Here is a 26,900-nt window from a genome sequence, read left to right as displayed (position 1 = left end):
CTCTTGACTACAAAAATGGGGGGCGCTAAAAAATTATTTATTCTCAAAGTGGGCAGTAGACTAAATAAGTTTGGGAACCGCTGGTCTATTCGATTTGAGCATTAAAATTCAACCAAACAGAGTTCTACAGGCCTCAATCTATCAAGCGGCATCACGGGCGAACCCTTTCGGGCGCGGTCCCTCCTCGCGCAATGAGCCGACTTTTTCGCCGCCCACCTTGGACGCTGTAATTAAATTATATTTATTTTCGAGCAGCGTCTCTTAATGAAAACGGCCGCAATTCGGAGCCAGATAAAATGAAGCACCTTCGTGCATAATTTAAAACGTTATAAATCGCTATGAAACACGGCTAATTAGACAATAAAACTCCGAGGAGTGGAAGCCTTTTGCGTCTCGGCGTCGCCACAGTTTCCAAGGAACAGTCTCTTCATATTGCTGCTCAGAGCTCAATAATAAATAATAAATATCCTTGGACATTTTACACTGCGCTTCTAGTCCCAAACTAAGCAAAGCTTGTACTATGGGTACTAGACAACGGATATAAACATACTAAAATACTTTTTTTTTGTAAATACATACATATTATACATAGAAAACACCCAGTCCAATACAAACAAATATGTTCATGCCCACAAATGTTTGTACTGTGCGGGAATCGAACCCGCAACCTCCGGAATAGTAGTCCGTTTCGAACCACTACACCAACGGCCGACAAACTTATTTGTGATTAATGCTTTGACAGTTCTAAAATTGATACTGGGTATCTGTAGATGAACAAAGGAGACATATTTTAAGCTAGCTTTGAGGTTGGCACTACCTTTATAGCCAGTGCTTGGGTTTCAGAGCGTAGTATTTGCCTTTATTATCGCCAAATAACTGCGGGAAGCCTTTGATGTGGCTGCTCTGTACACACTATGTCATTACCCGCGTTGGATTTCGGAGACAAATTTGATTTCCTGGAACTGTGTTTAATCGCAAGCGCCAATCAGAACTTGTGACGCTGCACCGGCAATTAATTCGCTATTTAATGACGTGACGTTAATTAAATCCAAAATTGTCTGCACACATCGATATTCGTTTGTGTTGTTTCATCAGTTTTGCCGTTTTATTAAGCTTTACATTTTAATGACGATAAGGTTAAATAAATTGGTCTATCAGCTCGTTAACGAGTAATGTGCGTAATTGATGACCACGTTTGCAAATAGTGGGTATGTTTGAAATGCCAATGTAATTAAAACCCTGATTGTCATAGTACCCTAGACTTAATGCCTGTTGTTAATATTAAAATAATGCTCATAGTTACGTAAAGGGCCAAACTAACATCTAAAGCAATAACCCTCCTTCTGGCGCAGTCGGGTAAAAAGAAAATTTTATTTACTAAAACACAGTAGGTATAGTACATGACAACTTTCTTAGTTTCGAAACGCTTCAAGTCTGAAAACTAACAATTACCTACCCATCCCTATTGCATCTACTCGTACGAGTATAAAAGCTGCAATCGTCAAAGTGCTCCTCACAAAGGTGTTAATACTTTATTCGACAGAGGATAAAAACAAATGACAATCGCTAGATTTTCCACTCTGCCGCGCGCACACAAAAAAAGTGAGCATCAACATTTTCCGAGCAAGCTGCAGGCGCAAGGAGCTGCGCCGGGCCGGCAGGTGAACCCCGCACTCGCAAATGCACGAGCGTCAATTTTCCGCTGATTACATTCGGAGTGAATGCGAGTGTGGCGAGCAATTCGGTAAACTGCCGAGAAGTGAGTCCCGGGCGCGTGTGAGCAACACCCCGGCGCTGGGAGGTGTTGTCGTTTAGACGAGGAATATGAGCAGATACTTGTACAAGTAAAGCACTTTTGAGTAACTGTCGAAACCAAGACTCGCTCATTTTGGATTCGGTTTCTCAAAAGGCATTAATTATTTTAAAGTGAAAATTTCGTGGCTAAATTAATTATATTAATAGGATAGTTGACTAAATAATTAAAAACAAAATACGTCGGATGTATGCTACTGTAGCTGAAGAGCTACGTAATTTAAACGTTACTTACGTAATCTATCTGTAGCAAAGATGAATCTACCATAGAACTTTTTTTTAATATAATTTGAAAGATGCTACTTGCAAGATGGGTCAAACTTTCCACCGACATACACTAATCAAAGTTAATTCAACTAAATCTATCATACTTAGCTAAAATTGAGTGAGTTGACCGCGCGTTAGAACATACGCTGGCTGAGTCAATGAGGTCTGATTGCGCCGGTCGCCGAGTCCGCGCAACTCGATTACGCGGCCGCGCGATTACTCGAGCACTCGAGTCGCGCGAGCGCCGAGTGTTGCTGCGATTGCGGCGATGCGCCAATTACGGCCGCTAGTTAGTCGCTTGTCGAGGTGCTAACGTGTTTAGTTATTATTTCATTTGTTACCTCTAGATTGAGAGCGCCAAAATAGGGTTACTGGGAGAAATGTAGAGCTAAAGTTTATTAATGCTACCTACCTACTAATAAGCTCATCTAGTAGAACAAATTATGTAGGTACATATTAACAAGGGCAGCTTGTTATTACAACTTGGACAAAAATCTTCTTGGATATAGGAAAAATGGAAAGTCGAATTGCCAAAAATTATAGGTACCTCTACTAAAAAATCTGTAACCTAAATAATGAATCTTTGTATGTTTACTGTGCAAGTCCATTACAGCTGCTCAGCAAACAGGCGAAGGCGGTCCAGCATGGCATCCGCCACTGTTTGCCGATGCCGACAACTACCCACCACGCGTGTATTCATCTCTTTTTCATTTTACTCGTAATATTCCAAACTTTTGTTAATAAAAACTAGCAAAAACATTGAGGAATCATCAAAATATTGTGAAAGGTTTGGAAATATAATCTATTTTTGTTCAACAATAGTCTAGACATCACGCTCGGCCGCGGCGCGCCCTGTAGGCTTAGCGAACAATGATTGTTATAGGCCCTCGTCATCCCTTTTACTCATTAGGCCCACAGCATCCTGGGACAAGTAAAAAATGCGGATCGAGCTGAATATTATTAAAATTACTTACGCCTACGTCTAATAATGACCACCTTAGTCCTTTTCCTTTGTGAAAATAATCAATGTTTTGGGCTGTCGCGTCGTGGTGTGTGGGTGGATGCTTTGATTGGTAGTCAAATTAAAATTCAGTATTGAAAGATTATACTTTTTTTTGGTTTTAGAAATTGACCATTGCATTAAAATCAAAATTTTAAAACATAATGGAGCATTTTCCACAAAGTTCACCAACCCCAGTATAACAAAGATTGTGAAGTTTTCAGATAAGTAATGTACGCGTTACAAGATTAAATAAATAATCTTGCTTCGAAAAAGTGTCTTGGTTTAACGTGAAATAATTGATTTCATATTCCATTTCCTTCGACATTTCACATTCCGTATGGCTTTAATCCAGCCATAGAGCTTTACCAAAACGACACCAGGTAAAACACTTCAGAAAATACTAAAGAAAAATACTATAGTCGACATTTCAGGAGAAATATGGTGGATATTAATTTTATGTACTCGTAAAAGAAATATTAGCACTAGCTCTAGCGCGTGCAATGGGGCATAAAAAGTTATTTTAAAGAATTGGGTCGTGTCTTGGTAGATCTGTTGAGCAAAATCATTGTTACGACCTCGGGTGCCGTCCGGCGTAAAACAAGACCGAGTGCGTTGCCTCGCCGTAATGAGGTTCCGTAGTCGGATAACTTTTTCGCACTTCCGTAACTCAGGAACCTTATGGCGGTTCCTCTTCTAGGTCACAATTGTAAAGACGTCAGCAAATGCTATGCGCGATACTTACATTGCGATGACCTATTTTATTTTTAATTTTACAAGTAGTTTTTTAAGTGAATTGTTATGCATTGATATCGTAGTTTTGGTAAGATTTTGGTCGTTTATGAAATGAATGAATGAATGCCACTTGGTATTTTTTTAGTTACATAGGTCTAAATTCTACATTTTGTTGGAAATATGTATTACGTACCTAAGAAATAGCCAATAAAAGTGACTTTGTATTGTAAGATTTTAAAAAAATCGTCTCTAGCGCACTTGTCGCTATATTTAGTCGTTATAGACGTTTTTCCTTTAAGAGTTTTGTCTTGATCGTGCGGGGTCGTCGGCGCAAGCAACGACTGGACCCCGCACCGCAAGTAGCGGAGTTTTAAACGCTCGTAAAGCGAGCGACGGGCGTTTAATTAGACGCCGAGGGGACCCGCCAATTTATGCACATTCGCGTAAAAGTAACTGCACCGGTAATGGCCGCTAAATCACTCGAATGAGCGTCTGACCGGTGTTTGCTTAGAGTATAATTGGTCATTACGGCAATAATTGAATGTTTGGTTTGCTTCGTTTCCAGTTTTATGATTCAAAAACGATAAAAAAGTTGACGGAATCATTTTGAATTGCTTTGAAGTTTTTATAATATGAGTGATTTTTTTTCTAGATAAAATGATTCAATTTTAAAGCCGTAAAAATTTGCGTGTGTCTAAAATTATTTTATTGATTATGTCCATAAGCTCCGGTTGCGCAATTTTTTTGTTTTACTATATGAAATAAATAAATACCACGTCGTATATAACCCTATCTGCCAGAAGCCCCACGACAGTCTATTCGGCCGGCACTCCGCTTCCGTGTCAATTGACATAACTCCTCCGCTTTACGGCCGGGCTCCACCTGAAGACCGCAGACGATCGCAAACGGCGCGGATATTCCAAATTATGCTCTGCATTACCGCTGGTGCGAATTTACATATTCCAGTTTGCATAATATCGCCTTTTGATCGTTTTTCAAACGATAACTTTGCCGTGGACTTTATTATAAGAATTTGAAAATAAAAGTTTTTGGAATTGGTATTCAGCAGAGCTCGAAGAAGTTAACATCAGAGCAGATTGGGCTTTGAGTTCTTATTTGCAATCGAAATTACATTTTAGATTGCCTCACACTAAAAATAAAGTCTTCTAACTAATTAATGCATCTTTGGAAAAATACTTTGGAGATGAACATAAGTAAGTTTACATGGGTTTCATTAAACTCTGTACCATTTTATTTTTGTAACGACAATGTAATTGTTTCATGGTTTTTGAAATATAAAATATCATGGTTCGAAGGCAACAAATACATTTTTTTTATCATGTGTACTATTACTCGTATTTTTAACAGTTATAGTTAGTTATATAGTTACCTATAGAGATACATAATATATTATATGAGTTTGCCGTTACGAGATTATGTTTCTACTCTGTGTCGCTGAAGGCTGACCCGCAAATCGGCCATTTCTGTTTTTCTAAAAGGTGATGTCGTTACAAATTAGGCCGGGGAAGGCGGCCATTTACGGTATCTCTGTTTAATTAGCGCCACTTCCGGACGCTGATTGCATTTTAAGCCGTCCGGCTGTCCGGTGCCGCCGATGTCCGCAATATGCGTGATAAGTATTTCAAAGAGCGGATGCGTGAATAGCAACTGTTTTCGAATTCAGAGTTTGCATACAGGGTGAGGTTTTTTACCTACGTAGTCTATCGTACGTAGATAGCTCTTCAATATCTCTACACTCGTCAATATTTACTTAAAAGAGGATCTCTGAAATATAGAGAGAAAATAAGTACCTATCGTTTCATTAATTACTTATTACGTCCTCATTAATTATAGTCACCAAAGCGGATCACGTAACGTACCTACTACTAGCAGTCATTCAGAGTAGATATCGCTTTCATCAATGAAGAAATAAGTCATGTGCCTTTGGGGTAAATAAAATAAGCATCTAGCCCTGCATGCGTGGGTCCATAGCGTAATAGGCCGCGCTGGCCGGCCGCCAGCCCCGGCGCCGACTCAGCCGTGATTAAGATTTTTGCCAATTTATGCGCCGCACTTCTGTACTAGAAGTGGCGCATGCCCGGAACGCGAGATTCAGAAGCTCTAGTTTTCCTAGGTTTAAGATAGCGGAGTAGGTATAAAAGGTACACGATTTAGACAGCATGCATGTGCATAATTTATTCAGTGGCGAATCCAGAGCATGAACTCGTTAGGTATTTACCTACTTGGTTATCTCAACTTCCGTGTTATGTTCCAGTTTGCAAAATAATTTTGTATTTTTTATCATATTCGAACGATCTTAGTATTTAGAACTATTAATAACCTTGGGGAAATACAAAAGCAAAAATGCATGAGATATAAAGAGCACACATCCACGGGCGCTACGTGCCGGGCGCGATTTATTGCGGGCGCGTGACGCGGACCGCGGCCGACCTTTGACGAATGATTAAATGCCTTATGGTTATGGCCACATATCAATGGCAATAGATAAGTAAAGAATGGTGTTTTTTGATAATTTATTTGTATTTTTAATCTAATTTATTTTATTTTAATTTTTTTTTTTTAATGTGTTTTAATTATGTAATTAATAATTAAAATCTAAATTTATTGTAATTTATTATAATTTTAATTTATTAATATTGTAATTTATAATTAATGTGAAATGAATTTATTTTCATTAATTAATTTTTATGGTGCTTTCTTGTTTCTTTCTTTTTGTTTGTTTTCTCTTTTTCTTTTGCGCCCCCCTGCTGCGTTCTCCCTGCTGCCGGACTTGTGGACTCCTTTCTCCTCTTGCATCTCCGTCAGCAGGGGTACGCCGTGACAACAGAGGGCCCCCGCTGAAAATCAGTTTCAAGACAAGCCCTGGCGGTCTTGATGTACGCTGAGCGGGTGCCTTTTTGTCAGAGGGGCACAAGCAGTTAATTGTCCACTTGTTTATTTCTCTCTGTTTTAATCTATGTCTTACCTGCTTGTATACCTTTCTTGCAAATAAAAAGTTTTCTATTCTATTCTATTCTATTCTAAATGATCATTGCGATTAAATGATCATTGCAAGTCATAACAACACGCGACGACCACAGCGACAAGGATGCGATGATGGGATTTTTAACTTTTCATTGTTTTTATATCAGTGTATACGCTTACGCACACTACAAACCAAACAATAACAAGCCTGCTTGAGTTACACGCGAGATGTTTCATAGAGAATGTTGCCTGTAACTAATGAAAACAACATAGCTTACAGTTCTAAATCCAGAATTAGTACACATTTGTTCCAATGGACAACAGTAACTAATAGTGTCCACTGGCGATCGGGCCCAGATGCGACGTGACTCTATTTATTGCGGACGCGTGATCAAATAAGTACGAATGAAGCAACCATTTGGACCGTTAGTGCTCATTGTTATTATTATGGTTTAATAGATGCAAATGCATAGTGGTTCCCCTAAATGAGATTTCCGGCGCAATTTTATTTGCAAACATAGTAATGATAGATAATAATCGGCCATTGAACCAAAGATTGTTCGAAGTTCACAAAAAAATATCTCCCTATTCTCGGAAGGAAAACTTTTATATGAATAACTAAGGTCTAACGAAAATAATCCTGACCCAAATAGAATTCGCTGTATTGATGGAAAATGCTTTCCACGTGTCCAGAATTTAAGCCCGACCAAAACATTATGTTTGCTTACGATGCAAAAAAACTGTAATAATGTAAATTTTGACTATATTTTGAAAAATAGAATGCATTAAAATGTAAAGGTCTTTCTAAATGTATTTACACCACTGCCGCGGTATTGAATGCACTCACATGATCATTGATCACATCTCACAAAACTGAGGAGACATTTCAACTTACCTAAAATATATTACAAAATACCTAAAATAATAATCGAGAATAATACATTAAGTAATTAATTTAAAAGAAGATCATATCCAATTATTTTTAATGAGGCTAATATCAACATCTCAACAGATTTCTCCAATGTTTTAAGAGTGTTTTAATAATAAATCGTCCTAATTTGTTTATGCTTTAACAGCTTCCGAGAAACAGCGGTGTATCGATATTGAAATGAAAAACACGAGCTTTGTTAATATTTTCTCGCGAAGCACCAAAAAGAAAAGCAGCACAAAGCGATATAATCGCTGCATTATTGATATTAGCGCTGACAAATCCGATGTTCCTCGCTTTTAGCCCAACCCGTTAATCCTTTGCAAACGTTTCGGCTTTATAAGATTTGTTAAAATCCGCGCTCAGAAAAAAGTGCTACACATTCAGCATTTTGGTAAGCTGAGAGCGAGCGAGTAGGTACGAGAAAAGATTTGTCGTTCGAATAAAATACTGATTGAATTTATAGGTTTCGTGCATGCCGGGCGGTATAGCGTGTGGCTAAAGCCGGCGGAGCACTGATTGTTTAGATCTCAATACAGGCGTAGATTGTCGAACAATGGACTCGCACTCATGACAGCCTGTGGTTTACTTACCGGTCTACAGCGGTCAATGTTAGTTAGATCGTTTTCAGTCTTAACTATCTCGGATTCAATATCTCTCAAATCAAACCATTACAGTTCAATAGCTCCTTGTAATAGCTTCTTCCCTATTGTAGAGCCGTAGGCCCACCTGCCGATTGGATATTCGAGCCCTGTGTTTGCCTCCGATGGCGATCAAAAGGCATTAGGAGGCGTCGAGTGTGCCATGAGCCATGACGCACGGCGCAAACAGCCGGCCGGCACCTGCGGGCGCCGGCACAATGGACACAGGCGCGGTGAACTCAGGCACAAAGCCTATTTGAAGACCGATGTCTCCAATACCCGGACGATCCCGGTAGCCATAATTTGCCGGCATCTGACATAATATATCGTTGATTGATCGTGATCAAAGAGCGTGAGACATACGCTGAGTGTTCCTTTCGTAAAAACTAGTTAATTATGTATGTAAAGCAAACATCTCCGATAGTGCAACTTCCAATTAAAATTTATTTGTATCTCGACTATCAAATAATGAAGCCAAACTGTGCATGTTTATGGTCATGGATTACCAATATTCATAATCTGATAAAGAATTGTTATTTCATACGCAAACCTTCTGCCCTTTCCTCCGTCCGCCATTAATCTCGGCCGCTCACAGGAGCCAGCGCCGCCGGGGCAGGAACAATCGATTTAATTAATAGTGACAATCAATGCGCGCTCACCCGCCCGGCCGACAAGCTTGCGGCGCACGCGTTTGCGTTTGCGGACGAAACAATATCGATGCGTTTAATTAAGCCACATCACTGCTGACTAATCTTTGTAGCTCATTAGCTTTTTGAAAGCTCGAAATATTGCAATATTTTCCCAAGCAGCTGGCGTTTCGCATCTAGATTTTTGAGATTTAATTAGCATGTAATAATAACAAACTTTATTGTGTACAGGAAGAGCACAGAAACAACCTGACGGTGAGCGTGCTGAGCTTCGTGCCGACGTTGGACGACGACGGGAAGCCCATCACGTGCCGCGCCGACAACCCCAACGTCACCTCGCTCTCGCTCGAGACCTCGTGGACCATCAGCGTCGTCTGTGAGTACATTGTTTCAACGACAGTTATTTGACCACCAACAAATATACAAATCTGAAACTCACTGACAGCCGACCGACCAAGTAGACTAGAGCTTACTTGTTAATAACTAATTAAATACTTCAAATCACACAAATATTCCAGATGTCAATTACACACTCCCGATCCTAACTGGAAATATCCGGGAATCGTACATCGTCAACAAACACTCGGCTGAAATTTGTAGGTTCTGCTAATCACGAAGTTGCCGAAAGTTCAAATACATTTTAGATAACTCCGTAGTTCATCTATAATTTTGAACAAGGTACGAGTATAGTAATTAGGTCTAGTGAATTTGCTCAAATACTGACTAATGTAACGTGAACTCTAATAAACACCTACATCATTAATTTATTATGATCAAAGCTTTAAGCTGTGAAGTTGGTTAATCTATTACTACGGATGGATAAAACTAAATATAACATATGTAAAGGCTGCTAATGGATTCCATGTCAGGGTTGATAAATAAAGGTAATATTCCATAATATTCATTTATTAACCTACTGAGAAAAGTTCTACGCGTCCTAGCCCTGTTTGCACGTGCTACTAATGAGCACTTGCCCAATAAAAGCGTGTATTCGTGCAAATTATAAGCATGCTTTTCTTCAAGAAAAGCCGCGTAATAGAGCAAGCAAAAGAACTTAGGCCTTGTCCAGACGGGCGAATACGTCGCGAATCCTACGCGCGTAGGCTAGATACTAGCAGCCAATACATTGCGTCCACAAGACACGCGCCAATTGTAAATTCGCGCGTAAATCGCGTCATACATACGCTCGTGTTCGCGAGAAAACATTCGCGGCGAATTCGTCCTCCTGGACAAGGCCTTAGACTGGTTGGTGTTCCCACAGACCCGCCGGTGGTGTGGCTGCGGCTGGGCAGCTCGCTGGCGGAGGGCGACATCAAGGAGGGCGACGACGTGTACTTCGAGTGCCACGTGCGCGCCAACCCCGCCGTCCGCAAGCTGTCCTGGCTGCACGACGTGAGTACAACTATTTATCCCTTCAAACCCCGCGAATCGAGACAGTAGAAATCTATTGTAACGCGGTCTCCTGGGACCGCTTGGAATGTACAAATTACCTACATAATATGTACATAATATTTTTGTTACAATATGATGTAATCCACGGCCCGGAATTTTCACGGTTTTCAGAACACAGAGAAACCTTTACGAAGGGCTTAAAATTTTATTAATACTTATTTTTATGTGCTAAATAGGAGTCTTTAGTGCAGTTGAATAAATATACCTAGGTTATCAATTGACATAGGTAAACACATTATCTTATTCAATTTATTCATTCATCACTGAAATGTCACATTTCTACAGCAATTGATCCATTTGCTCCCGAACAAAGTAACACGCTGACCTTTTCAGCTTAACAAAAAGGCATTCGCTTTTAAAATTAAACACGCGACAAGATATACACGTGTATTGTGCCGTCCCGAGCTTTTAACCCGACAGGCAGGCTGCGCGATAATCGGTTAACGAAAAATCAAAATTGAATTCCATCAACAAAAGATTTACTGTAACAAATTAATCCTCGGGAAAAACAATAGGGCATAAAGTAATAGACGGTGGTACGGTCCGATAATCGCTTTGTGCTGTCGCGTTTTAATCAGCAGTGCGGGTTGTTTTTATTTTCCTTTTTGCGGCGGCGCACCCTTTCAGGGGCAATCAGTCGCGCGTTGTTACACGGATCGCGACGCATCACCGCCCGCCTTCGCTCATGTCGCGTTAGGGGCCAGCACTTAGCGACTCCAAACAGGGCTGATGTCAACCAATTTGTTTGTTTGATGGGGAACAGCCATGTGAGAAAAAAATCCGTATTTAATTTTGCTTTCAACTTTTAAAATAGAATCGAGAGCTAAAATTGTTGCAAAACATACATCTACTCTATCTATTATTCTTCGTCATAATAATCTACAATAACTTTCTAATAAATGCCTACCAGCAGACTCAGATTACGGTTTTGTGTTACGGTGCTGTATCGATTTGATGATTATATGGACTCTACATAACGTGGGTCGACTCGCGCTTAACCGTTTTTTTTTCTGTATTGTTTCCACGTTTTTGTTGTTCGCAGGTCGACCCACTTACCCGCCGCGGACTTGTTTCAAGCGACGCGATCGCTCCTGACGTTTCGTTTTGTCTGGATGACGTTGATGCGTGAGACGCATGCGGCGTGCATATTTATTACGTCATTTCCATTCTGCTTTCCCGACGAGTCCCGTTGACGGATGTACGCAATTTTTCGCTCCAATTTCCGTTAGTATATTGCAACAAAAACCTGGTGATATTACTTTGATGAGATGTTAGCCGTTGCGGAATGCGGCCGCCAGCGAACAGCCGCGACACAGCGGGCCGTTTGACGGCGTTTGAACACCTGGCCGTTGTCGGAACGTCCAATAATATTTGCGTTACTTTTGTCCGCAGTTTAAGCGCGCCCATTTGTTTGGCTCGCGACGACACGCGTCATTGTTTTATACGTGATTGTTTTTGAAAAATGGCCGCCGTCCGGCGATACGGCCGAATTAAAGTGCTAAAATTTACTGCGCTCGTTTGGGAAACGAGCGGGTTTACGCGCCGGGATTTTTATGTAAGCATTATAAATTTTAATTGATGTTATTTTCGGCGGCGGTTATGTGCGCGGCGGCGGGCGCCCGCCGGCCGCACGATGCCGCCGCCCGCCGTCCGCCGCGCCGCACGACAACTCGTTTTGCGAGATTGCGGTAGAAGGCTTTTCTTTGTTCTTACTACAAATACAATTTCTGATTACGGATAATATCTTCATTAATTAATAAAATGAAAATAATGTGCACTTCAGACATAGATTAATTTTCCTAGCACGGAAAAAATAATAATAGAGGAAAAGTTATGATGTGAATTAATATTATCCCCCGTAAGTCACACTACGATGTTTTCTTCGTAGGCATAAAAGAATTGCGTCCCCTAGACCTAGATTACAGAGGAGATCGTAAATTATTATGACATGAATTACTCAAATAGGCGCATACGCATTATAAATTTTAATTGACGTTATTTTCGGGCGGGTAATGGCGGTCATCGCTAAGAGGGTCGGGGGACGGGATATGTAATATTAATGTACGCATTAACTAACACGTGGAAGAGAGTGTACTTATTATCGCCACGTGAGTGGGATTTAATTTACACTTGATGTTTTAGGCTCCGACGTCGGGGTGAGTTATAGAGCCGTAGTTCGCCGAATCATAAAAACATGTTCACGTATGAATTATGATGGACGTTCTAAGCGCCTAAGTTTTTGCAATGCTAATATCTATTATTATTACTAAGTTTTTGCAATGCTAACCTACATATTTTTGCTTTTACCCATGTTTATGAATGAATATGATTATTTTACACTCTATTATTTCCGGGTGAGATAAATTCGAAAGTTAGGAAAAACTTGTTCGAATTACAGGAACCAGCCACTGGTGCATCATTCATTATCTGTAGCTGTCAAATTTTCACAAACAGCTTTTCTTGGTGCGCTGTACCCTTAATAAGGCAAGTTCTCCAGCGTTTGGAACGAGAATGAAAGTCATATTTCTACTGGAATTGTGCTTTGAAACCAGACAACTTAGAAAAGTTTAATTAAGCTGTGCTCTAAGAAGCGAACTTCGTAAAATATGTACAAATTAACTGGAGTTGAACTGATATACTACAAAGGGAGGTGAACTTTACAATTGCACTGCAGTTTTTAATTAGAACTTAGGAAAGGATTGTTTTTAATAAGATTTTCATAATCTTTTTGAAGTACATAAGTGTCACGGTGTTCTTACATGGAAGGTGCAGTGTAAAATCTTTAAAAATACAAAATTAGGACTCCAAGACGGCTGCTAACTTAGTAGGTATTAGCTGAGTAATAGAAACATAATTATAAGCAACAAAACATGTTAGGTATTCCAATAGTCCAACTTCAAAAGTGATTGGTCGAACTTGAAACAAATACGAAGTAATTTAATTCATCAATAAAGTATTTATCCATACATTTTCCAAACTGGTTGTATGAAGAAGCGTGTGTGGCGCACTGTGGCCGAGCCGTGGGAAATTACGACTAGTTCGCGCTCCGGCGTCGCCCGCGGCGCCTCGGGGGCTGCGGCTTCCATGGCGTCTGTTCAAGTATTCACAAAGTTAAGCCAATTCCTGGGAATTTTAAACTGGTTTACAGAATCTTCTTTTGATATCTCCCTATCTTTTTTACACACAGCTGAGGCACAGCTCATACATGGTGTTGTACATCACATTAAACGAACGAAAGTTTGATTTGTATCAAACGCTTTTTACGTAATTTTTTAAATATTCGTTTGTAAATTTTTTCTGGAACAATGGAAAGTATCTATCTATTACAATCGTATGATTGTGAAACACGTACATCGCAATCATCTCCACAAACTAGAATGTTGTTTGTTCCATCAAAAGAGCCCGCGCCTCAACGTCGTAAGAGAAGATGAGCCCTCAAATAAGATACGGCCCGTTTTCCTTCTTATCACTTATCACTCGTTATTGCGGACATAAAAGAGTAATAATACGTAATAAAGCACTCGTTAGTGTACTTGACGGCGCTTGTTCAGAGGATATTTTCCTGGAATTCCGCGGGAGACGACATTTTATTGGGGACACGTTAAACACCTTCGCTATTAAATAACAGTAGTGGGGAAAGGGCCAGTTTATTGATGTTTATATTGATTTTAATACATAAGCTTACGAGACCGTTTGGCATGATGTCATTTTTAAAATTTAAACTTTTCGGCTCGAATAATATTATTATGCATATCAACCATTAAAATTTAAATCTATGTTTAGCATTTTATCCCTTAAATTTTTAAATAAACGAGTATTTTGCGTATATTTCATACGAAATAGCTCATTAAATATAATTAACAGGCACTTGCTTTAATCCACAGTGGGGTAAATAGCGCGGACGCGCTGAATCGCGCGTAACGCTCGACGTAGCGCAATGTGCCGATGCTGATGGATGGCGTTTGTGGCCGATAATGTTATAGCTCCAGTTATTTGTCCATATCAATAATGATGTATGGACAGATAACGATATTATTTATTTTATGATAGCGCTGACGGGGTGAAATTTACGAGACGTGTCGTTATTTGCAACTTTTAAATAACTTTATGAAAGCTAGGTAAATATTTTGACATTTGCTGTAAAATACGAGGTACAAAATATTTGAATATTACACTTACGCAGGTAAATACAATACAGTAGTTACTTTTTCGTTGTCAAGTGATCCCTAAAATCTACTTAGAGGCGAAAATAGAGTTCAATTCTATACGCACCATGACGAATTTAAATTTAAACACGTCATGTTTAAATTAAAATCGAACTCCCAAAGAATTCTGCTTAGGTCTTATATCACCAGTAAGTAGGTGTAGTTATGTATGTAGCAAAAAGTGCAAGTTTATTATTTACTCGAGGTGTCGTCGTTAACATGTAGGTACGCCCATTTACCTGTTTACGATACATTAAGCACAACAAATGTCTCCTAGTCTAGCACATTATAGAAACGATACGTGAAGATGACAAGCCACCCGAGGGATCCCACACAATTATCAAAATTGATGTCCATATTTAATATTTCCATTACGCGGCGCGCGCGCGTATTGTTGCTTAGCAAATTTCAAATTACTGCAATCAATTAGGCCCACGCATCCCGCCACGAATGAGCTGTCAAAATAATAAGACGCCTTATAAATCGCGCGGGCTCATCGTAAACCCAAATTTATATATTATAATCTGGACGATTACTCAGCCGAGACGACTGGCGGGCAGCTGCCGGCGCACCGCCTAATGCAAAATCATATTTTATTACTCCAAATCATGTTTCAAATCCCTCACTTACGAATACCCTAACAATGCTTACCTACCTACACCAGTGAATTTGTTTTAGATTTGTTTTACTCGCAGTATGTTTGTGTATATTGTATGCTATATACCTACGTCCGGTGAGAAATCGTTCCACTAATGTTATTATTAATGTGCGGATTATAATTGCCGCCGCCCGCGAGGAACAATGAAGCAAAGCAAACGTCAGTCGAGGCCGCGGGAGTAACGGCACGCGCGAAGCAAACTCTAATGTACATAAAAGCCACTCTCGATACATTGGGATAATTCCAATTTCGGGCTAGATGATACTACACCAAATTTAATCTAAATTGCTATGACAGTAGTCGTAATTGGCTTTCGCGGAACGGAGGAACTTATCTAATAATCCAAATATTAAACCTGCCGCTGTCGCCCGTATTCAGTATTAATGGAAAGCCACTTTAAAACTCACCTATTCCTTGCTACCATGAAATTGTAACGCGAATTTTAGAAAAAATAATGCAGCAGCGCTCAGGTGCGGCTCATAATTGAATGTCGCCATAAACGGCGCGACACTTATCACGGGAACGCTTGCATTTTTCTCTCATAATCTCTCGCGGAAAGTTATTTTCGCGGAGCGTAGTTCGAGGGAAACTACCTGCGAAAATAATGATTTCACGAACTACTGTTTCTAGTGAGACGCGCGTACAAAGAAATACTCGTATTGAATCGAATAACAGGGGCGCGTGGATTCTCTCTGAGAACATAAGCAAACAGTGTTATCAGGTGGAAAATTCTCTCTCTTTATTCCTTAATGGGAGCTATTTCCCGAGGTGGGCGTGGGGGAGGCTCGCGATCAGCCGCGAGATTGTGCGCGATGAAACTCGTCCTGCTCATAATGGACATCCCTGATTGAATCACTCGCACTCCTTTCATGCGGGATTGATTCCGTGATCAAGGTTCGGGCGCTTCCGTTGTGTCGATGAGAAAATCGCCCGCCGCCGCACCTGCCCGGCCGCTAGTGCTGCGCCTCAGAACAGAAATAACTGCGGAGACTGCAGTATCAGAAATCGTGTCTATGGAAGTGCTCCTTGAGAGTCAATTTAGGGAGCAAACTCGTGAAATTGGTTTAGCTCTAAGTGTCGCCGAGTGTTCAGGCGCTCTCGTCTGGCTTGTCTATTTGTGTAGCGCTTACATGAATTGGTAAAGTCCTTGACTGGACATAGCTAGCTGTATTTTGTTTAGTATAAATAGCGTAATACCTAAATGTCACTATATACTTAAAATGGCAAATGTAATTTCGCCTTTGACAAATATAGCTCCCAAAAAGTCCAATCACCACCACAACGATGGATCATCGCTAACAACCCGCTGTTTGCCGTACCCCTGTAATCTAGTGACGTCTCATTAGGACAGGCGAGCCCGACAATTAGTGACCTTTTTTAACGAGACCCGTCGGGTGAATAATACATTAAACAAGCTAAAACATACTCTTTCTTTGAACCTGGGACGGATACAAATAAGTTGAACAAGTAAGATCTTGGACGAGACAAATATAACCAATATGAGTGAAAGGTCAAAACATGTGTGGTTTGAGCACTGTTGAATTTTCGCCTGTTAGTTATTAGTTTGGATTATAAAATCAGTTTGAAAGCGTGGGCGAAGGATATTACCCATTAAGTACTACTGTGGTACTACCTTCTGCCTGTGGCTTCGACCGAAGGAAATGATTAAAATCATTATACGAGTACATATTATTTTCACCTAAATAAAGTTTTATCTTGACTTATAATTTTGTAAATTTCTAAAATCGTATTCCCTTCCAACGAGGCGTAACGCTTACTTGGCGTGTACTGCCAACTATTGTGCTAGGAATTGAATGTTATATCATTAGCCGTCACCTACTTTAGATCGCGGATAGCGGCTCGTTCCAGCAGTTTCGATTTACACCCGCTTTGTTTAGCTGCTAATAGGATCCAGATACCAGCTGGAGCAGCTGTTAAGCCGTGTTTACACTTGCAATAAAAACTTATCGTGCAGTTGACATCAACTCACGTGATTGCATTACTGTTTGGGGCATTAGCAGGAGGTCGTAACATTTTAGATAAGTATATGAAATCACTTGTGTAAAAAATTTGCACTAAAAAAAGTATTCTTTTAGAATTCTAATTGTCTTTGAAAACTCTTAATCAAATGATTAAATGACTGCCTAACTGCTAATACTATTTATGCATTTTCTACACTTAGTCTCTTGTGAAAATAGCCGTCATAATATTATGACCCACGCCTCCCACAGCCATCTGTAACAGCCTTCTATGCCACTTAATGAACGCCCACTAATTAATGGCACCATTATTATCGAAGTTGCTCGGACCAAAACATCAGATTTAATGCTATTACGGGACAACAAAATTACGAAAGAGAATACACGTAGGCAGGTATCCCTCCGACCCACAGTAGAAAGTGCACTTAGTAAGCTCACTCCATAAAATATCATTTCCGCTCTAACCAGACCTGACCAAATAATGCTGGTACTCGTACATGTAGGTACGTATTTACTTCTTTTTGTCAATGAAACCGCAAAATTAAACGTAATATTGAGACAGTGGCATACATTAAGTATTTGCTAGCTGCCCAGTAGCGGTCTACTTTATCAAATTTGACTGTGTCACTACAGAAAGACAAAAAGATACAGATGTAAAAACTTAATTTCCATCCGGATGAACACTCTAATGGAGCCGAGATAAAATAATGGAGCGTAATGTTATACGTTTAGCGCCGGGGTGGAATAGACCAGCCTTTTGTGAAGTAATTAGTGTAATTTTGTAAGGGTTGAAAGGGAAACGGAGAGATATTTATTAGATACCTACGTACTGAAAACGTAATGAAGATGATTTGTGTTACCGTTTGTTGTTGAGAATTTCTTCCGCTATAGTGTGGGATGATGTAGTGTAACAATGGCGATCACAACCCCGGGGTCAGACTTTATAAACAGCCATCATAGACGATTTCCTGCGTTAGTCTCAAGCTCCCTAAAATGGGGAATTGGGGACCCAGAACCTGTGAGTCAAGTGAGACCTTCAACTCACTTTTTCGTACTTCATACGTCACATGGTTCTGAAATATTGTTAAAATGTTCAAGAAATATTTTCCACGTTCACAATTAAACTGCCTTACATTTCCAGAACTTTGCTAACCGAAGAGAACGATTTTTGTACAGTTGAAAGAGTGTTATAAAAGTAGTAAGGCTGGCTAATGCGCCTTGGTAACGAAACGTCCACCTCACCTGCCCAAGACGGATCGGCCGCGGCGATAGCGAGCCTTGCGAACAACTCCACAGTTATTGTTTTGTATAAGATCATGTCCGCACATTACTACAATAAGTATTGTTATTCTTCTTTATATTGTTAACACCATAGTAACTTAACTTCAATTAATTAAAACAATTGCCATCAAGACCAATGTCGTTATCACAATGAGCGTAATTACTTTTTTGGGTTGAAGAAAGTATTTTCTTGGAAATTACTAAAAGGGTTTTGCGATTGTAATCATGCTCCCATAGTGTTAGGATTTTTTTAGATTATTACTTAAATGTCACAAAAGTACAAAGAAAGAAAAACAACCCATTTCGTTTCCATTTTCGCCCAATACATTTTATGCATTACAAATATTCTTTTGTTACCACATTTTCCAAACGTTGGCCAAAATAATCGCCTTTACCTAGAAATTTCTGAATTGAAATCCACCTTTTGTACCAATTTCCCGGAAACTTACTAATATTGATTTTAGATCTAATTTGTATGAGTCTTTTGTTCGTTATTTTTGTATATTTCCTTTAGACCTAATTGTCCGAAAAGATAGACAATTTCATGCTTCGTCTTTGATATAAAGTGTCTGACATCTACCCAGGGCTGTAGGTTGATAAAACAATTTATACAAATAAAAATTCGGATAATAATTTACCTACACGCGAGTTGGATTACGAACAACTAAATAATGAGATAAATACATTTGTATGCAACAGCTACGAGGGAAAGCTAAAACTCCCGTGAATGTTTGCAATAAAGGTTTCGGTGCAGGTGGCTATTAACCGGAAAAGTCCCAAATTCAGCACATCCCTCACCCGGAATGTGTTTTTTAATTTCCTCCAGCGGAGCGCCGTCATCGACAAACACTTTTGTTTGCGGCGGCCGGACTTCATTAGAGGAATTAGATTTGGCAGACGTGCGCGCAGCCTTCTTGCGTCTGCACGGTTGCATGCTCCGGAATTAGATTTTTAACAAATCTCTAAACCCTTTTCTGTTCATTGCTAATTATTTTGGTGAACTTTATTTAATTACTTAATTAGTCAGTTATATTAGTTGTACTGTACATTGCTTTCTATATACTCGTAAACCTATACAAACATCATGATTATCATAAAAGAAAAACTTTACAATTTAGTTTCACTGAAGTATAATCATGCAGAAATAATCAAACCTAAGTTACCCGTTATTTTTGACGTGTATTAAAAAATTATATTCACATACAAAAATAAATTTAGGGTACCAAAAATCAGACTAAACAAGAAACTATTTACACACAGAATCCCGTCACAAACCAAATACATGCCTATTATATGACAATAAGACGTCATTTTGTCAGAAACAAGGAATAATCAGTCCTCGAAAACGACGAGTGGCTTTGTGAGGGCTCGCGGGAGTCGCGGGGGCGGCACTAGTCTTTGTCCGGGCGCCCTAATCGCGCAGGCCAGGTACTCGAGTGTTTACATCTCATTACGGCCGCATTACAATCGGACAAATTGGGACGAGGCTAGAGATAAAAAGTGATCTCATTTGTTTTCCTTTACCGACGGATTTAGGACGTGGATCATAGAATATAAAAGGGATTATTAAGATAGAGCTTTTGAATGCGAAAAATTGAAGATCGATCGAAAGAAGTCCGTTTAACGGTTACACGTGTATAATAACGATATTGATCATACTTTTATTTTATGTACTAATTTGTGTTCTATGTGATTGGATAAAACTTTTCCGACGACACAAATATAATAAACTACTCGTATGTTATTTCCAACTATGCAAAATTAGTACTATGCCTATTTGAAGTATGTATGTAGTTCTGTTATGTTTACCTACAAACTAAATAGGTACCAAGAGAAACACATTTTTGCAACATAATTTCAATTAAACGGTGCGGTCTCTCTGTCGATGCAATTTTAAAGGCAATATTGTTAACGATTTTCCTCTAGTGCTGACTAACAATGTGGTCGCAGAATAAACTTTCAATAAATATCTTGATGAGATTACAGCCACATCAAAGATGTTTGATCACAAAACAGTGTTTTAGAAATTGGTGTTTATTGTTCAATTTACCTTTGAATAGAGTTTATTTACCTTTACAATAGAACTTTATTTAACAGAAGGTACACAAGAAAAATACTACTATAATCACTTTCTGTTAATTATTCTTAAACAACTCGATTCACTCTTTGTAATCATGGACAGCGCTATTTTAACTGCTATGCCATATTAGCTTAACCCTTAATTACTCGCATAAAGAATCTTACATAACTGCTCGCATGGGGTCACAGATGACCCCAAATTGTGTGATTAGTTTTTAATACATACTGAAATTTATAAGTAAATGAAACTATATTATTATAAAAATGCTTTATTTATTCTTTAATATCTATAGGTAATAACATGAATTTCTTACTAATTATACAAAAACAAGCTAAATTAAAATAATTGTCAATAACTAACAATTTGTACTTAGGTATACTGTGATCATAGGTAATACTAGTATTTTTTAGGAACTCTCCAAATCATTCTTGTTATACTGTTGACAGTATATTTCAAAGTGATCATTGCACACAAATCTTGTACATTTCTTGCATTTTCGATTCACTTGATTGTGCGGAGGATTGCTCGATCTCATTAGCGCTATCATGATCACTTTTTGTTATTTCATCTAACTCTGGCTCAGAACTCGACCCTCCAACTTCTTCTTCATCAGAAACATCTTCCAACCATTGCACAATTTGCTATTTTTTCCTATCTCTACTAACTCTGAAAAAAAAAGACAAAGTAGTAGTAAAACTGAATTTATCAATATTTTTATTGTTTAGAGCTGTAAAAACACATTTATAACTAACATTTATTCACTGAATATACAATAAGACAAATATTATTCATAATATACAAAATAAATACATAAAACAAAAAACTTACCTCTTCCAAAAAAGTTACGTAATTACTCGCATGGGGTCACCACTCAAGAGCGCAGCGACGCATCCTTCCACTCCCGTGAATTAGTCGCTATCAAAATACAAACTAAGACGTGTTTTATGAAGCTACTGGGGGCGCGGAGGAAATCGGGCCTCGCCAAGTGCTTCATTTTTGAATCCGAAAATGCTTTGACCCCATGCGACTAATTAAGGGTTAACTGCTAAGCCATGCCAGAAGGATTCTTTGACCACTAGACTCCCGGCGAACCAGTGTAGTGGTCGTGACACGTATCACCAAACAATAGTCGGCTATTGTACATAGCATCAAGTGGGGCGTTTTAATAAAGCACCGTGTTGATTTGTGCAGGACCGGCCGCTGGCGCACAACGCGACGGCGCGCGTGTTCCACAGCAACCAGAGCCTCGTGCTGCAGAAGGTCACGCGGCACAGCTCCGGCCGCTACGCCTGCTCCGCGCTCAACGCCGAGGGCGAGACCGTCTCCAACGAGCTGCACTTCAGGGTCAAGTGTAAGTACCAACACACTTTGTAACTACGTTCGTTTCAGCCGAAAAAAGTCCACTGCTGGACAAAGTCCTTCCCCAAGGTTTTCCACAAAGACCGGTCCTGCGCCGCCCGCATCCAGGCACCTCCCGCGATTTTCACCAGATCGTCGGTCCACCTAGTGGGAGGCCTGCCCACACTACGTCTTCTAGCTAGTACCTGTGCCAGTACTTTGTATCTTAAAGGTTACTGAAATCTTTGTTTTGTCACCTGTAATCCGCTTTGCACTGCAGGAAAGTCTTGGAGGGAAGTCGAACCTTAACTTCGAACTCCTTCTATGTTCTTCAGATTAATTTTGTTGCGGGTGCAATGACAGTTTAACTTTCCCCCGGGACAAACTCGACCTTTACTGGTTGAGTTTTTATTGGCGGTCAAGCTGTAGATCCTGGCTTTACAGGAGATACAGTGGTGGTAACGAGACGTGGGAAGAGTCCCATAACACTTTGTATCAAAACTAACAAAAAACATAGCAGAGACTTTGTTTCACTAACTACACTTCAAGTGTAAGTTCCCACAGAGGTTCGTACTCTGTAAGGCGACACGACGAAAAACAGCAGGAGACGATACACTCGAGATTGTATCCCACCAGGATGCATTACAGGAGGATCAAAAACTGTACCAATCCGAAAAATCAAAAGCGCATGATACGCCAAGTAGAGTCTCTTGCTTACTTGAAAAACTACAAAGACTAGCAGCATTATACATACTGTCAGGTGCCACAGAAATTAAGCACTCGAAGGTGTTGGTGATAAAAACGTAGAAAGTAAAAAGAGTTAAAGAATGGTCGTAACAATTGAAAACTATTGGAATTGAATAGAGAGAAACGCCGTCAAATTTTAATATTATCAAAATCGAATGGCAATGTGTAACTGTTACCTCCAAGTTAACTTCTGCCGTTTGAAATATTCGCAAAATTTCCGCTACATATTTTCAACGTTTTACGAGTTAGAATGGAAGTATGTGCTCGAGCAAAATGTACGATATTAGAATTTATTGAAATTTGCGTCGCGAACGAGTCGCCGGACGCGCCCGCCGCCGCCGCCCGCCCGGCCGAGTGAATCATCGCCGCCCTATCTTGTATCTAGTAGTTTTTGCCGCGCAAAACAATAACAGCATTGTTTGCAGCACTCATAGTATATTCAGCGGTGCGCTCATTTTAGTATCGGCTCCCGCGGCATCGCCACTCAAACTTGCATCAGGACGGTAATGATTTATGACCCGATCTCGGATCCGGAGTTATGGCCGCGCCCGGGGCGTGCAATTTCCAATCTTATTTACTTGATGTACCCGTATCTTAACCGCTGAAAAATTCATTCAAAATTTTACAGCTCCGATAAGTTCGAAACAGAGAAGATTAAAGTTGCGTGGGACCAAAATGCAGTCCGCAGGATAAAAATCCAATAATTCTTCACCTCATTTTCTTCCCTGCCTCAGCGCAGTTTGGCAGTGATGCGCTTGGTGGAGCAAGGTTTTTACCCGACTGCGCTAGAAGGAGGGTTATGTTTTTGTATACAAAAAGTAAAAGTAGGAAATACTTCACTGTTTTTCTCGCCACCCTCAGTTTTTTTGTTCAACTACTATCAATAGACAATGTGTCAGTAGCGCCTGCATCCTCGCATCGCACAACTCCCTCACACAGCTTTGATGAAACGCATGATAAAGAAGAAAATGGTGAGCGAGGGTTCATTAGGGCGCAGGCCCGGCTCCGCGGCGCAACGGCGGGACAATGCTGGCCACCGGCACTTAATGCGCCGAATTAATTAATCGTGGCGAGCGCATTGTGCCGCGCACGCCGCGCAAATTAAGAAGCATTGTGGCGAGCCTCCGCGACACGCTCCGTCCAAACAGATGATACAAGTGACAATGCCATTGTTTCAATTAGCTCACTGGTTGAAATCACTCGGCATTTCACTGGTATAGTCAGATATTGGCAGGACTGATCACTAGTTTTAGATGAAGTTAGTTAACACACATGAATCGTAAAGGTAGGAAGGAAGTTTTAAGTGTACCTACTCATAAAACTCTACATAGTGGCGGTTCTAATAAATCGATAATTAAATAAATTTTGCATTTGCGTTTGCGCTGTGGCCGTGGCCACATTCGTGTTCCGCCTTCGTGATCTACTAACTGCCTTGCCCCGGGTTAATTTAACTGGTATGTTATTTGAATTATTATTACATCAATGACATAACCGATTGCTTCCGATGTGTTCTAAATTTGATATTTCAATCAGTAAAGTTCTGTACGTCAATTGAATACCTAACCTGCTCTATAATTGATAGTCCGCCCGCCCTAACCTGTGCAGGTGCACTGGTGTAGTACGAGTACCATGTAATGAAGCGATAGATATTTTGATAAAACCTGCTATATGTTATTGGAGTGCAATTATTTGAATTATTGTTTATATTAATAATTTAAAAATCTATTGGAAAAAAACATACAAAATAAAAAATCTGAGAAGAGCCGATATTGAGTTGGACATAAAACTCGCCCCAGTCGGCAGTATAGTACGCGCTATTGCGTCCTTCTCGGGAAGAAGTTGCCCTAATTGTTTTCCCCGACGTTTGCTTGGCGCCTCTGAAAGGAAGCACTGAATGGTTAAACTTCCTTGTTTCGCGACCCGGGCCTGAATGAACCTCAGACGGGTTTTATCGAGTAATCCGCCTCACTCTCGGCATGTATTCCTTTCGGAGATTTTTCTAGTAATTATATTGATAGATATTATGGTTATTTTATACAATATTTTTTGGTAGAATATAAAGCATTTTTATAGTGTTTTAGCGTTTTTATAGTGTATAAAGCGTTTTACATCGCAAGGCGAAAATTCCATTCAACTTTTTTTAACCCAGGAAAACGCCCTGTCCATACCTGCCGCCCACATGCCCACAAGTATGATATTATAATAACGTCTACTTGTAATACGTTTGGCAAAAAATATCTAAAATCCATGTTGAGATTTATTAACAAAACCAAATTAAGGCATAAACACCAAGTTTTCAGAACTGTATTGTAGCAATCAAACGGAGTAAAAAATAGATTCCGTAATCCGGAACTGGGGGGAGAACAATAAGGCGTCTGAGCACCATTACGGGACGATTTAAATCACTAATTTTTTGCCTCCGAGCTGAAAGGGTTCCTAAACAATAGTCAATTAGTGCGGATAGAATTGCGGTGATTACCCCCGGGGCGGGGCGGGGGAGAGGGGGTGGGAGGCGTCGAAGGATAAATAAGGTCGAATTAAACAAGTCTGTTTGTTAGTGCAGTGACACGGCGCAGGTGCTCACTTCGCGGCTCGTTGCTTTAAATCAGCCCTCGCCCCGCGCCCTACGAGCCAGGGATGCCAGGAGAACACCATAAAATATGGCTACTTCATACGAAATGATGTGTACCTACTTGAAAGTGAGGTTAATCTTCTCGTGTATAATGTGTAAATCGTTAATTAAACTGAGCTTACATCGTCAGGTAAATTGTGGTAGTAATTATATTGTTTGCATTGCCTACTAATATCTACTAAATAATAAATGCTGTTGGTGTACCTTTATTAATACATAAATAAATATTTACCTAATAGATGAAAATATTAATTGGTCCGTCCTTTATTTTATTATCCTTATGATAACTAACAAATTGTTGGAAACTTACCACATCATAATAAGCTGTTTCAATAATTTTGAATGTATAGTTTTGGTAAACAGCAAACGGAAACGGTTATTTCCTTATTTACTAGTTTAATCAAGCGGTATCGCCCATATGAACTTCGATAATCTATACAGTGTGAGTCACGTTAAAGTGTACATATGAAAATATATGAAACTAGACCTATTTTTATCGATAAAAAAGAGGTGAAATTTTTTTTGATTTTTTTTTAAATTTTTATAGAATTTTTTTTCTTCCAACTACTTATTGTAAAGAAAACGTAATAACTTTTAAACTAACCGGTATATCCTGATAAAATAAAAACAGTAATAATGCTAAATAACAGGCGATACTAAAAAAATACATGAAATACCTAGAAAATGCCAACAAATAATAAAAAATGATACTTTTTGAAAAAAATCTGCTTAAAAATTCGTATTTTTTTGGTTATTTGATAAATTTCTCCAAAAAATGCAAACTGAAAGTGACTCTAGATTTGTAATTTTGATAAAGACAAGTTAGATTTTAAATAAAAACAAAAGATTTCGAAGTAAAATAAGCATTTGAGTTAAAATTAAAATTGTCTCAACCTGTAGCGGAGAAAAATGTGGTGGCAGGCCTTTGTTCAAACGATCATAGCAAATGTTGTGATAGGGATAGAGACATGCGATTTTTAGTTTTACAAAAGTAATACGATAGAGAATAATAAAAAGTAATAAAAACTATCTGTTATAGGGGCATTTTTTGGAGAAATTTATCAAATAACCAAAAAAATACGAATTTTTAAGCAGTTTTTTTTTCAAAAAGTATCATTTTTTTATTATTTGTTGGCATTTTTTGTGTATTTTATGTATTGTTTTAGTATTGCCTGTTATTTAGCATTATTACTGTTTTTATTTTATCAGGATATACCGCTTAGATTAAAAGTTATTACGTTTTCTTTACAATAAGTAATTGGAAGAAAAAAAATTCTGTAAAAAAAAAAAAAAAAATCTCAAAAATTTTTTGACCTCTTTTTTGTCGATAAAAATAGGTCTAGTTTCATCTGTTTTCATATGTACACTTTAACGTGACTCACACTGTATAAATAAAAATGAATTGATGTTCGTTAGTCTGATTAAAACTCGAGAACGGCTGGGCCGATTGAGCTGATTTTGGTTTTAAAATGTTTGTCGTAGTCCAGGGTAGGTCTAAACGGTGAGCAAATAC

The 26,900-nt window shown here is 39.3% G+C and overlaps 2 protein-coding genes across 2 annotated transcripts in view; one reads left to right on the top strand and one right to left on the bottom strand.

Moving 5' to 3' along the window:
* The window catches only part of LOC135087433 (uncharacterized), a 364,186-nt gene that overhangs the window by 260,521 nt on the left and 76,765 nt on the right, over positions 1 to 26,900 (bottom strand). The gene's annotated exons all lie outside the window — the stretch shown is intronic.
* Positions 1 to 26,900, top strand: part of LOC135088256 (nephrin) — a 135,420-nt gene that overhangs the window by 85,154 nt on the left and 23,366 nt on the right. The window contains exons 6-8 of the mRNA XM_063983132.1: positions 9,247 to 9,391; positions 10,277 to 10,407; positions 21,862 to 22,021. Coding sequence (XP_063839202.1) covers positions 9,247 to 9,391; positions 10,277 to 10,407; positions 21,862 to 22,021 — 436 coding nt within the window. The remainder of the gene's footprint in view (positions 1 to 9,246; positions 9,392 to 10,276; positions 10,408 to 21,861; positions 22,022 to 26,900) is intronic.

Source organism: Ostrinia nubilalis, chromosome 3 (assembly GCF_963855985.1).
Source record: "Ostrinia nubilalis chromosome 3, ilOstNubi1.1, whole genome shotgun sequence".
In the NCBI taxonomy this organism is placed as follows: Eukaryota; Metazoa; Arthropoda; class Insecta; order Lepidoptera; family Crambidae; genus Ostrinia; species Ostrinia nubilalis.
Note: the sequence above shows the minus strand (reverse complement) of the source record. Positions and strands in the feature narration are given on the sequence as shown.